This window comes from Sinocyclocheilus anshuiensis, unplaced genomic scaffold, assembly GCF_001515605.1.
Source record: "Sinocyclocheilus anshuiensis isolate Anshui unplaced genomic scaffold, SAMN03320099.WGS_v1.1 scaffold1240, whole genome shotgun sequence".
Classification (NCBI taxonomy): domain Eukaryota; kingdom Metazoa; phylum Chordata; class Actinopteri; order Cypriniformes; family Cyprinidae; genus Sinocyclocheilus; species Sinocyclocheilus anshuiensis.
Window position 1 is genome coordinate 999,684 of NW_015542555.1, and position 13,700 is coordinate 1,013,383.

Consider the following 13,700-nt stretch of genomic DNA (forward strand, 5'->3'; position numbering starts at 1 on the left):
ATGTGTGTGTATTGTAAAAAACAAAATGTGTATTTTGAGAGTCTTAAAGCACTTCGTTAGTGCTTTCGTTACCTTACTAATAATTATGCCGTTTTAATCTCTTCTGGGTCATTATGCGTTGGTCATTATGGATATGATTTGGCTGCGTCTGTTCTTTCATTTGCGTATTGTCAGTAGATCAACCGCAGAACTCTCCATTCTCATCGACGTGCTTATGGGATTGCGACCTCATGCTAATTTGCCGTGTTTAGTAAATCTGGCCCTAAATATACCCCACATTATGATATATGTCTCATATGAAGGTTTACATGCACGGAATAGTCTGACAGCAGATTCATATGTACCCAGTTGAAATTGTGAATAAAATGTCTGTGCGTGCAAAAAGTGCAATAACATCGAGAAGCTTCTGAGTGCTGTTGAATAAAGATAAACAACTTAGCATGGTACAACAGTGTGTTTGCCTTTCTAACATACTGAAAAACATGGCTTTCTTCTTGCATTGCTAACTTTGCTTAACAAAAGTTAAGAATTTGAAAAAGCATCCCAAAATGATGTCTCTATCTAATGAAAACATATGGCCTTTAATAACTAGACATCTGGATGAGAGTCATTTGCAAAGATCACTGGGTGAGAGAGTTTCTGCACTGCATTGCATATGCGCACAAGGTATTTTTGAATCTGATGATGTTTGCATGCCAGTCGCTCCTATTTGGTGAATTATTCAAGACTTGCACCTCTTCTTTCAGTCTAATCATTTTTATTCCCTCAAGGTGTTTACATGATGACTTTTCATTCCAGTTGAGTTGTCAGTCTGATTGTATTATTAGGCTGCATGTAAATGTGGTTAGTGTGTTGGAAAATGTGGCTCCACCTCCTTATTAACAGTCTGATCTTCTCCTTCATAGTCGAGAGGAATGGACCTGGTGGAGATTCTTTCCTTTTTGTTCCAACTGAGTTTTTCCACTCTTGGTAGGGTGAGTGTTGCTTTTACAATGTCAAGAATAACATATGAGTCCTAGATAAAAGCCATAAATTATCATAATTAAATTAAAGAAGCCATTCTGCTATAGTGCCATGAAAAAGATTTGCTTGCTGGCTTATTAAAATGTTTTGCTTTGTACTAGAATGATTGTTGTTTTTCTTGCAGGATTATTCTGTGGAGGGCATGAGTGAGTCTCTGCTCACATTTTTGCAGCATTTACGAGAGTTTGGTCTGGTTTTCCAAAGAAAGGTCAGTCATCAAGTAAAAGTGCTGACTAGCTCTGTGTGAGGATCAAACTTATACATATAATATATAGATAATAATAAAAATGTATTTTTATGCACACGCACTCACACACAAAAGTAAGGAATAATTAAGATTTTTTTTTTCAAATGTTTTTTTATGTTTAAGATGTCTGTTATGCTCACCAAGGCTGCAATTATTTGATTAAAAATACAGTAAAATAGTAATATTTTTTTAAATATTATTACAATTTAAGATATCTGTTTTCTATTTTAATATATTTTCAAACGTAATTTATTCCTGTGATACAAAGCTGAATTTTCAGCATCATTACTCCAGTCTTAAGTGTCATGTGATCCTTCAGAAATCATAATAATATGCTGATTTGCTGCTCAAGACACTTTTTTATTGTTATTAACGTTGAAAACAGTTGTGCTGCTTCATATTTTTGTGGAAACTCTGTTCAGGATTGTTTGATGACTATAAAACAATTTATAGTAGGATGTTATTTTATAACAATATAAATGTCTTTATTGACACTTATGATAAATTGAATGCGTGGTTGCTGAATAAAAATATAATATTTTTTCAAAAGAAATATTTTACTGACCCCAAACTTTTGAACGGTAGTATGTGTGTATATATAAATAATATTAATAACTATTCATTCATTTATTTATTTATTACTAGGGACATTGTTAAAGTGCTGTTAGAATTTGATAGTAATCGTAACATTCAGTCACAAATTTTTACTTATGCAGTACTTTTTCAAATGCATTGTATTGGAAAGTTGACTTTAAATATGCCTAAAAAAAGCAGTTGCACCAGTTTGCATCATCTTTTCACAGAGGAAGTCAAGGAGGTACTACCCTACCAAGTTGGCCATAACTCTAGCTGCAGGGGTCACAGTAAACCCTGCCTCTGGAACGGCTTCTACTGCACTCGGAGCCACATCAGGAACAGGAGACACAGGCTTCATCATTGTAGAAACAAATTACCGTGTATATGCCTACACAAGTATGTCACGCACATCACACACACTGACTTGTCTAAAATGCAATACACTGTACAAGATCAGTCCTCCATCTCTCTCTGACAGACTCTGAACTCCAGATTGCACTAGTAGCTCTATTTAGCGAGATGCTGTATCGCTTTCCTAACCTGGTGGTTGCCCACGTAACCAGAGAGTCGGTGCAGCAGGCCATTGCTAACGGCATAACTGCACAGCAGGTGAGAGACGCGCGCAGTCGCTGTAACCCACAACCTGTTGCTCTGCAAACTAGTTTGTTCTTCCAATGACAGGGCTGTTGGACATGTATTTTGTGATTTCAGATCATTCACTTCTTAAGGACCCGAGCACACCCAGTAATGCTTAAACAGGTAATTGCTAACAGGTTTTATTTTTACCATTGTGCTAATAAAAAGGGTTTAATTACATTTTTTAGGGCTGAGTGATTATATGTAAGAAATTATGATATTAATAATTATTTTTAGTAATTATTCATTTATAATGAATAATTATTAAAATGGTTTGAATTAATTAAATGCAGTGCTCAATTAATTGTTTTTGTGTTAAAAATTTTAAATCTCATTAATCCTATTCATTAAAAATCTATTAATCCCATAAAGCACTTTAATAATGACATTTTTCTTGGCCAGCCTGGAAATTTGCTCTCTGGTTCTCTCTAAAAAAAAAAAAAGCCAATAAGATTTTTTTCCTCTGGCTTCTTAATTTTGCAGAAAAATAAGCTCGGTGGCCAACAAAAGTTTATGATTCTTACACAATTTTTTCATTGTTGATTTTTCATCTTCAGAAAGAAACAAATTTTATGAATTTTGAAACCCAAGTACAATCGCCAGAAGTAAAAAGCTAAACATAGGCTATAAACAAACTACACCACAGTCACATGACTTTAACGTCATCACCACTATTAAAGGGATAGTTCACCCAAAAATGAAAATTCTGTCATTATTTACTCATCCTCCTTTTGTTCCAAACCTGTATGATTTTCTTTCAGCTGTTGAACACAAAACGAGATATTTTGGAGAATGTTGGTATACAAACATTTGACGGTACCCATTGACTTGCATAGTATTTCTTTACCATACTATGGAAGTCAATGGGTACCGTCAACTGTTTGGTTACCAACATTCTTCAAAATATCTTGTTTTGTGTTCAACAGCTGAAAGAAACTCTCATACAGGTTTAAAACAACTTGAAGGTAATTAAATGACTACAGAATTTTTATTTTTTGGGTGAACTCTTTAAGCTTCGACAACTCTATCAGTCATTATTTAAAACATTTTCCCTGAAAGTCTGAGTTAGAATAGCTTGAAAGAGTGTGATGATAAACACAACGAGGCTGTAGAGGTGACTATTGAGTAGATTAATTTACCTGTTCAGTGTGATCTTTAATGTCCTCTGCAATCTTTGTAGTCCCGTTTAGGCACTGGTTAGCAACTGCTTTTTTCAAGACAAGTAAAAGCTTAAAAAAGCACAAATGGGGTATTAATTTATTTTATGCCATAGAATAAAGTGTGAAAATATATTGAGCTTGTGTTCACCACAGACCTTGTTTCAGGCATTTAACTAAAAAACATTGACTTCAGGATGATGAAACAGGAAATGCTAAAAAAAAAAAAAAAATGCTAACTTGTTTCTGGGTTTTGGCCTACAAAAATGTCATCTCACAGCATTCTGTAGTTTCCCCTTATAGGCTTAGATGTCCCTTAGGTGTCTCCCTTGTGCAATATGGTGATCCTTATCATGAAAATTCTATACTGCTATGCAAATAGTCACTGCTTGATGCATGAACATGTTTCCATGTGCGTTCTGTCCTTCAGACCCCCATCCTTCCCCCAACCATCACAGATCAGATCAGGCTGTGGGAGCTCGAGAAAGATCGCTTACAGTTCACTGAGGGTGAGTGTGTCTTTGTGCATATGAGACCAGCTCTCTAGTTCCAAAGCAAATTTACATTACTTAGTTTATGTTTTTCCTTCAAATATCACCATTACATTTAATTATTTTTCTACATTGGTAATTTCAGTTATTTAAATAATACAGTGTTGCTATTGCATTTAAATGTAACCTCTGGGAATGGCTGTCTCCATTTCAATAAAAAAAGATTACATCTTGATGATTTTATGGCATAGAGAGCTTGTTTCCATTCCATGGGTGACCTGCAGGGTTCATTCTCTTGAATGTAAATGTCAGACTGCATAAGAAGTGTGTTAGAGAGATGTAACGCAAATAAAAAAATTGCATTGGAATAAGGTTTGGGGTAAAATCTGAAAATATACAAACATCTCAGTGGTGCATTTTTTTTCTGTTTTTCATTCTTTCAGGGGTCTTATACAACCAGTTTTTATCCCAGGCTGATTTTGAAGTGTTGCGGGACAGGGCTCAGGTAAAAAATAGCGTCTTTCTATGTGTACTTGCTGTGCTTTATAAGCAGCAGCTGTCTGTCCTGCAGTGATGCACAGAATACTGTCAGTATAACGTCTGTCCTGCAGGGTTTAGGTGTGCTGGTTTGGCAGAACCCCGCTCACAGGGTCATGGTGGTGACGCCACATGGACACAGCGAGGTTAAGAGATTCTGGAAGAGACAAAAGAGCCATACATAAAGGAAAAGGGAAAAACAGCCCTGAAAGACACATCATTCACTTAAGACCGATTCTAAAAAATGACAGCTTATAGATGGACAGGAGATATTACCTGTAATGAGCACTATTTTTGTGTATTTCACTGCAAAAAAAACTGTTTCTATGTAGTTCAAAGCCGTTAGCTGTTTATGAGACGGTTTGTGCATTATTATTCCCTTATTGACTTAATTTTGCTTTTGTACTGTCTGTCTTTGCTACATGTTTGTGTCTGAGGTAGACTGACTAAAATAAATACTGTTTACACTGATTGCTATCTCTTTTGTTTGATGACATGGAAATTTGGTCCATGAAATTTACATTTCAGTCACAAGTAATTGGGGGAAAATTACAGAATTCAGTTTCAGCTTTTATGATGGTGGAGATGAATAAATTTGAGTCTTAATGGGTGAATCTTATAAAAACATGTCCAGTTCCCGCTATTTTTAACAGATGAATAACATGAATAAAAATGATATAATTATATTTTAAATAAAATAAATAATGCTTATTTTTAGGAACATTTGTACATTATTTTCATGACCATTTCCAAAACAAATTCACATGAATGGAATTACATTGTAATATTATTTCACTGAAGTAAAATAACAGTTACAGTAGCAGTAATAATAAAACACTGTAAATAACAGGCTAATGTGGTATTTTCTTTGAAATATGGTAATAAGACAAATACGAAAATGAACTTAATTATCAAAGTAATGTTAATAATGTTCCACTGCAAGATGTGTATATTTTTTTTAATATTTAATTTTAATGTAATTTATTACATTTGATGTTTCCAGGGTCAAATGCTATTTTAAGGTGAAATACTTGACGTGTACTTGTCAGGTGTCTCAAGATTCACATATTTTACTAAGCCTACATACACTTTGTTTTTGCAAGTACAATAAAACTGATAAGGTAACACTTTACTTGAAGGGGTGTGCATAAGACTGACATGACACCTTCATAATCATGACATGACACATGTCATGAATATGGAGGAGGTTTTATGCATGTTTATGACAACTGTCATTAAGTGTCATTCGCTCAGTTATGTCATTTTTAATGCAAAGATGACATTGTTTGAGATGTCTTTGTTATGGGCTATGGTTAGGGGTAAGGGTAGGGGTAGGGTTAGGTCAAATAATGTCATCTTTGCATTAAAAATGACATAACTGAGCGAATGACACTTAATGACAGTTGTCATAAACATGCATAAAAAAACCTTCATATTCATGACATGTGTCACGTCATGATTATGAAGGTGTCATGTCAGTCTTATGCACACCCCTTCAAGTAAAGTGTAACCAAATATATATGTATATATAATATCAGAACAAAAACATAAATATACTTTTTGAAGGTCCCACATTAAGTTAGCTTGATTTTACAGTAATAACAATAACTGGATATAGTTAGTATAATAAGTAGCAAGGCGAAAACTGTCCATGGAAAATGTTTGTAATGATCATCCTGGACCAAAACAAAAAGGCAGTTAGAGAGAAGAAGAAATAGAGTAAGAAATAAGGGAAACTATCAACATAACCGGGGACAGTAACAGTGACCGTCTATATGTCTGGCTGGAGCTGTCGCTGTATTTATGAGCTCTGGAGAGGCTGTGATTTCTGCAGTTAGCCGCGAAGCTAACGGTTCAGCTCGGGTCAATATGCGCTGTCAGCATCGCTGCATGACGCTACCGCTGCAAACAACACGCCTGCGCCGTTAAATGACTCTTATTCACAGATTATGTAGCACTTTACCGGCAAATTATCGGGTAAATATGTATTTATAGGCATGGCAAACATTTAAGCACTAATATATTCTGATTTATAAGAACAAAACGGGTCGTTCTCAAGGCCACGGATGGAACCGGGGCGTCAGCGTGAGAACCCCCCCGGATCCGGGGAGCCTGAGTCGGGGGAGTGGAGAGAGGAGAGCGCCGCGGTGGAGACTGGGGCGAGGGACGACACCCTGAAAAACAGAAGCGGGGATGGAGGAAACGAGGAAACTACGAGCAAAACCGAGAACACTGTGGTGGCGGAGAAAGATAAGGCTGAGTTTGATGAAGATGAGAAGCAATATGAGGAAGAGCTGGACCCCAGGATACAGGTATTAGGATTTGGAGCCAAAATAAACTTGATATTGTGTCTATGACTTTTAACTCTGTGAACTGTGATACATATTATTCACTTTTTGCTTCAATTAATGGTTTATAATAGCAAAATGTTATAGTGATTTGTTTGTCTGTTGTTTTTGCTGGTTTTATATACATTCATATACCTTTGTTTATTATTTAATACTTCTATTAATAGTAAATGAATGTCAAGTGTCTTCCCTCCCTGTTTTGCATTGGTCAGGAGGAGCTGGAACACTTGAATCAGGCCAGTGATGAGATTAACAGAGTGGAACTACAGCTGGATGTGAGTAATATGTATGAGACTAATGCTGTGTCTCAAAATCTAGTGAGCTGCCTGCTTAGACAGTACACAGCCTAAGAGAGATCTTCAGTTTTAAACAATATAATGTCTGGACATCAAATTTGGTTACACAAGTTGATGGTGATCACTTCACACCTGTTCTATTGTCTTAAAGGGGTCATATGATGCGATTTCATTTTTTCCTTTCTCTTTGGAGTGTTACAAGCTCTTGGTGCATAAAGAAGATCTGTAAAGTTGCAAAGACTAAAGTCTCAAATCCAAAGAGATATTCTTTATAAAAGTTAAGACTCTGCCACACCCCCCTAAAACGGCTCGTTCTAACACGCCCCCACATATCTACATCACTATGTGGGAAGATTTGCATAACGCCGCCCAAATGTTCACGCAAAGAAAGAAGGCGTAACTTTTATTCTCACTGTAGTATTGTTGACGCTGCAGCCATGTCCTGAAGATGCTGTGTGCTTCGTTGTGAAAGCGAAACTACTTTGTTTGGTCTTCCAAAAGAGGACGATATCCGCTTCGTCATGCCTTTCAAAAAGGCGGGGCATAGAGGAGAAACAATAATGTACAGTATGTGGAAAATAATGTTTTTTTTTACTTTAAACCGCATAAACACATTTCATTACACCAAATACACAAAATAATGTTCTTTTTAGCAGCATCATATGACCCCTTTAATGCAGTAATTCAATTTAACAACAGCAAATGAGATGTGCACAAAATTGCTGAAGTGCAGAGGCACAGTCTTTATAATATACTGTTCAAAACTTTGGGGTCAGTAAGAACTTTTTTAAATAAATTAATTATTTAATAAATATTCATAAAATTGTTCAAAAGTGACAGTAAAGATGTTTATAATTTTACAAAAAATTTATTTTTCAAATAAATTCTGTTCTTCAAAAAGTATTATGGTTTATATAAAAATACGAAGCTGTACAACTGTTTTCAATATTTATAATAATAATAAATGTTTTTGAGAAGAAAATCAGTTTTTAGAATGATTTCTGAAGGATCATGTGACACTGAAGACTGGAGTGATGGCTCCTGAAAATTAAGCTTTGTATCACAGAAATACATTTTAAAATAATATTTAAATCAAAAACAATATTGCCGTTTTTACTGCATTTTTGCTCTGTAGTCTTGAGCATAAGAGACCTTTTTCAAAAACATTGAAAAATCTTACCAACCCCAAACTTTTGAATGGTAGTGTGTATGACACAGTGTTTTACACACAGAAAAAAAGAGTGTGAGAGAGAGAGAGAGAGAGAGAGAGAGAGAGAGAGTTAAGTCTGGTTGGAGTTATAGCCATGTTTGCGTTCAAGCCCTGGCTTGAAAATTTATTTAGGAATCCTAACTATGCATTGTGTTGCACTTTATTATTTGGCAGCGGCTATTTGCACTAACTAAGCATAAATAGAGATAGATTCTATTTACACCATGTAAAAATAGCAGTATTTTTTCCTTTAATATTTTCTTTCGATATTATTTATTCTACTATTGTCTTTATGAGCCATGTTTGGGTTGTGAGTCCCCATCAGTTGAGAACCACTAAATTAGAGTAATAATGTATGTATTGTTTACAATGTTTTACTCAAGTTGAGCATTGTTTTTCTCACTCTTTCTCATTATCTCTGTCTAACACTTGTTTAGGAAGCGAGATCCAGCTACAGGAGGATCCTTACAGACTCAGCACGCAAGCTCAACGCTCAGGGCTCTCAGCTGGGAGCCTGCATTGAGAAAGCCAGACCTTACTACGAAGCCCGTAGACTCGCTAAAGAGGTGTGTGTGTGTGTGTTTGAGAGCAAGAAAACATACTGCGTATTTGTGTTCCGTATCTACTCAGATGAGTTCAAGATGTTTTTGTAGTTTGCTGATTCATTTCCAGTCTCTCATTATTGCGAAAAATCCTCCCGCTGAAGCAGAAAACATTTCTCATTGCTGTGATCATTATGGTGAAAGAGTGAGTGTGTTAATGTGATTAACCCTGATAACACGAGATGTGATTTGCACATCACTTTTCATTAGCATTTTGCAGCCAATTTCGAATATGTAATTGAACTGATGAAAATCGTTTAGCTGAGGCTATAGAGAGTAATTGAAAACAATTGAACCAACACAGAATTTAAACTTTGACTTGGTCATCATCAGCTCCTCTCATGAAAACTGTAAATAAGTTTGAGTGCGGATGAGTAGACAAGCTCAGTAAATGTAGTGGTTGTTTATTTAGATCTCGTTCGCTCTCTCTATCTGTTTAGAGAGAGAGACATACACACACACACACACACACACACACACACACACACATATCTGGAATTCTACTGTTCAAAAGTTTGGGGTCTATAAAAGTTTCTTACGTTTTGAAATGTAATTTATTTCTGTGATGCAAAGCTGCATTTTCACCAGCATCTTTACTCCAGTCTTCAGTGTCACATGATCCTTCAGAAATCAAAAGGTTTGGGTCAGTAATTTGTTTCTTTCTTTGTTTGAAAGAAATTTATATTTTTATTCAGTAAGGATGTGTTAAATTGATAAAAAGTGACAGTAAAGACTTATATTGTTAGAAAAGATTTCTGTTTTGGATAAATGCTGTTCTTTTTAACTTTTTATTCATCAAAGAATCCTGAAAAGGTATCACAGGTTCCAAAAAAAATATTAAGCACCACAACAGTTTCCAACACTGATAATAAATGAGGATCAAATCAGCATATTAGAGTGATTTTTTTTAAAGGATCATGTGACACTGAAGTCTGGAGTAATGATGCTGAAAATTCAGCATTGCATCACAGGAATAAATTATATTTTACAGTATATTAAAATAGAAAACAATTATTTTAAATTGTAATAATGTTTTACAATAGTACTGCTTTGATCAAATAAATGCAGCCTTAAAAAATGCAACATTAAAAAATCTTACTGATCTCAAACTTTTGCAAGGCAGTGTGTGTACATATATGGGAAGGACACATAGTTATGGTGAAGCTGCCCTCACCAGTTTCCCATAGCTGCGGCCGTTTTCGTTGTATTGCATCTCTCATTCTGTGTTTTTCATACTACATATGTGTGTGTATTAGACAGCTTGCATACAAAATGCCCTTGAAAATGTTGCTTCTTAAAATTGATCTCTTTTAGAGCAGCGCTGCTTCAGCCATACACATTCAGATGGATAGCTCTGGCACGGCATCATGTCTTGTGCTGTTGTTTGAGCATGTCGCCATGAGCTTTGCATTTTTAAGAAAGAATGTCAAGTTAAAAATAGTCCACATTTTTAAAAAACGTGTCTTGAGACCTTTACATTCTGTTTTTTTTCTTTGCTCTCTGAGCACAAGGATACGTTTTATGTAGCCTCCTCCTTTAGAAACATGTCTGTGTCAAATGAACCCAAAAACCAGCCAAGTTATACAGGGCTTCCTTAAGACTGATTAGTCGACTAGTCGTTCAGGCAGCCCACAGTCTGGTAAATTTTGAAAATATGTTTTTTGCACATCCCTAATAATAAAGCAAGATCCAGTGCCTCTAACTAGCTAGTTTTTAATTCAGTTCTCATATTTAAGTCTTACACTGTCTGATAGGGTTTGCTGAGAAATATAGCATAAACTATCTGGAGTTGTGCATGTCACCATTTTATATATTTACTTATATTGCTGTCACTAAGTTTACAGGTGATATTCATGGCTATCGCAACAATAAAAAAGGGTCTTGGCTTCAGATATTCATTCATACAGACATCATTCGATCCCCTCCTGTAAACTGAGCATTTGAAGAGTCTGCTAGTAAATGCAATTGTCGGTGTGAACGTAGCCAAAGTCAGATATCATCCTTGGCGAGGATGCCATATTTCCAGCGAGTTATCCCAATGAAATATGGCCTGCCTTTCCCGGTTCCTGACTTTTATTGATTGGTTTGGGTGTTCTGATCTGTGCACAGCAATTTTCACTGACAGCAAGCCAGGCTTTTTCAGCTAAACGGTTTTCAGATCCAGCCTTGCTTGCGGTATGATTGGAAGTCAGCTGTACAGTCCTCAACTCCCATTGACCATTTCATCCTCATTATTTAAAGTGGATGCTTATGGTTTGTGAAGTGCTATACAGAGTACATCTCTCTTGTATTTTGTTTTATTACATAACAATTCTACAGCAATATTATTTTTTATATTCTTCCATACTAATCCCACATCCTGTAGCTAGTGTTTTATTACATGCATATAACTTGATATAAAGTTTGGAAGGATTTGCAGTGCCCATTCACTTTATGGCTCTCTGTAAGGTCAGCATCCCTTCCTCTGATTGGTTGAGAGCTGAGTGATTGATTGCTGTATATGAAATATGATGGATGACCTTACCAACAGGCTCAACAGGAGACCCAGAAGGCAGCGCTGAGGTACGAGAGGGCTGTCTCCATGCACACAGCTGCCAGAGAGATGGTTTATGTGGCTGAGCAAGGTTTATTGGCTGACAGGAACACATTGGACCCTACCTGGCAAGAGATGCTAAACCACGCCACAGCCAAGGTACGACACAGTGACTCAGCATCGCTCTTAGATAATTACGGCAATAGGCGGTAGCATAAAATTTGCTCAAAAGCACAAGAGCTCTTAGGTTTACAACAGGTCTTAATTGCTAAAATCAATCCCTCATCATCAGAATTATAGGTTTGCCTTGTTAAATCTTAATGTGCACAGCTGGTTAGTGTGGATTTTAATGGCAGTGTGGCTTTGAGTGTCACAGTGGGAGCAATCAATAATGCTGATGAATGCACACCTACACTTAAAGATCAAGGTTACATGTCTTAATTTATATTTTATTCAAACCCTGCCAGTAAAATGTAAGCAGCACTTCTTTGATGTGAAATCATCCTACAGTTTTAGTTTCCAGTTGGGTTGTCACCAAAACTTCAGTAGTCAATAGCAATGCTAGTGAATTTTCAAGATTCTTGATGCCAATTCCAGAAGCATTGAAAATACTTAAATACTGTTAAACGCACTCACTTTTTACAATTATTACCTCAGGTTTTTCAATAAATCATTCAAGTGAAAGTTGCAAATTAAATAAACACTGATTCAGGTTTATAAATTAATCATTCTAGTGAACAGCCAGTAATAAAGTACAGAAAAATAAGAAGGAATGGAACAAAAATACAAATAACAGTGCTTGAAGTTTTCAAATTAACCATTCAAGTAAATAGTCAGTAATAAAAAGAATAAAGTAACAAATTGCATGCAGTAGAATAGCAGCAATAGAACAAAGAACAAATTAAGTAAACAATAGTTCAAGTTTTTTAATTAATCATTTGACTAAACGGTCAGTAATAACAATATCAAGAAACAAATTACAACAGAACAGAACATTGGATATGCCTGGTCTTATTGTGAATGATTTATTGGTGCATGTTATTCCAAAGAATAAAATTGTCTTTGTTATCTTTAATCCAAATGTAAAAACTTTGTCTGCAATGACTTTTCTCCTGATGTCACTTAGGCCGAATGGTTTTCTGGATAGCCAGATAGTTATTTCAGCAAACTCACATTCAGTCTGGCTCCATTCTGTTTTGTAATGCCCTCTTTTAACAATTTATTCAATTCCCAGATAAAAAAAAAAAGTCTTGTTTTTTTTTTCTCATTCAGTATCCTGCCTTACTTTGAAATGCATCATATTACAGAAATAAAATGGGTTTTTCAGGCAATTCATGTTAACTTAAAATTAACAAAAAAGATTTCAGTTGACTCTGTTTTAACAATCAGTAATAAAATATAGAATAAAGAAACAAATTACCAGTAATGGAACAACTAAAAACAATAGAACAAATAAACAAATTTGTATTTATTTATACAAATAAAGTTAACTGTGAAAGTTTCAGAAACAGCAAAGTAAACACTCCGAAATATATTGGACATTCACACTGTAGACCAATTGATATTGTTGAATTTTCTTTAAAGGGGTCATATGATGTTGCTAAAAAGAACATTATTTTGTGTATTTGGTGTAATGAAATGTGTTTATGTGGTTTAAGGTTCAAAAAACACATTATTTTCCACATACTGTACATTATTGTTTCTACTCTATGCCCCACCTTTCTGAAACGCGACGATTTTTACAAAGCTCATCGGTCTGAAAAGCGAGGTGTGCTGTGATTGGCCAGCTATCCAGTGCGTTGTGATTGGCCGAATACCTCAAGCCTGTGACGGAAATGTTATGCCCCTTACCATATTGTGATGCCGTGTGTGCGACGAGCGTCTGTGTACGAGGCATTTGTTGCATCCAGTGGGGACATAATTACGGATTATAATGACTTATACGGCCTTTTTACACGTTGCATTGCATCGCGCCGCGTAAACATAAAACCAGAAATCTAAATCTAGTCGTGTCCTCTTTTGGAAGACCAAACAAAGTAGTTTC

The 13,700-nt window shown here is 35.6% G+C and overlaps 2 protein-coding genes across 4 annotated transcripts in view; both read left to right on the forward strand.

Annotated features, from left to right (window-relative positions):
- gtf2h4 (general transcription factor IIH, polypeptide 4) overlaps positions 1-5,302 on the forward strand; it is an 8,793-nt gene extending 3,491 nt beyond the window's left edge. Inside the window, exons 7-14 of the mRNA XM_016493991.1 lie at positions 906-974; positions 1,148-1,231; positions 2,074-2,242; positions 2,325-2,455; positions 2,558-2,605; positions 4,070-4,148; positions 4,574-4,635; positions 4,742-5,302. Of these exons, the coding sequence (XP_016349477.1) occupies positions 906-974; positions 1,148-1,231; positions 2,074-2,242; positions 2,325-2,455; positions 2,558-2,605; positions 4,070-4,148; positions 4,574-4,635; positions 4,742-4,852 (753 nt within the window). The 3' untranslated portion in view covers positions 4,853-5,302. The remainder of the gene's footprint in view (positions 1-905; positions 975-1,147; positions 1,232-2,073; positions 2,243-2,324; positions 2,456-2,557; positions 2,606-4,069; positions 4,149-4,573; positions 4,636-4,741) is intronic.
- A 1,165-nt stretch (positions 5,303-6,467) lies between these two features.
- The window catches only part of LOC107694325 (SH3 domain-binding protein 5-like), a 9,672-nt gene continuing 2,439 nt past the window's right edge, over positions 6,468-13,700 (forward strand). The window contains exons 1-5 of one of the 3 annotated variants that reach the window (XM_016493993.1): positions 6,468-6,644; positions 6,727-6,979; positions 7,228-7,290; positions 8,959-9,087; positions 11,654-11,815. In XM_016493993.1, the coding sequence (XP_016349479.1) occupies positions 6,734-6,979; positions 7,228-7,290; positions 8,959-9,087; positions 11,654-11,815 (600 nt within the window). In that variant the 5' untranslated portion in view covers positions 6,468-6,644; positions 6,727-6,733. Of the gene's footprint in view, positions 6,980-7,227; positions 7,291-8,958; positions 9,088-11,653; positions 11,816-13,700 lie in introns of all 3 variants that reach the window. The other 2 variants (XM_016493994.1, XM_016493992.1) reach the window with 2 other exon arrangements.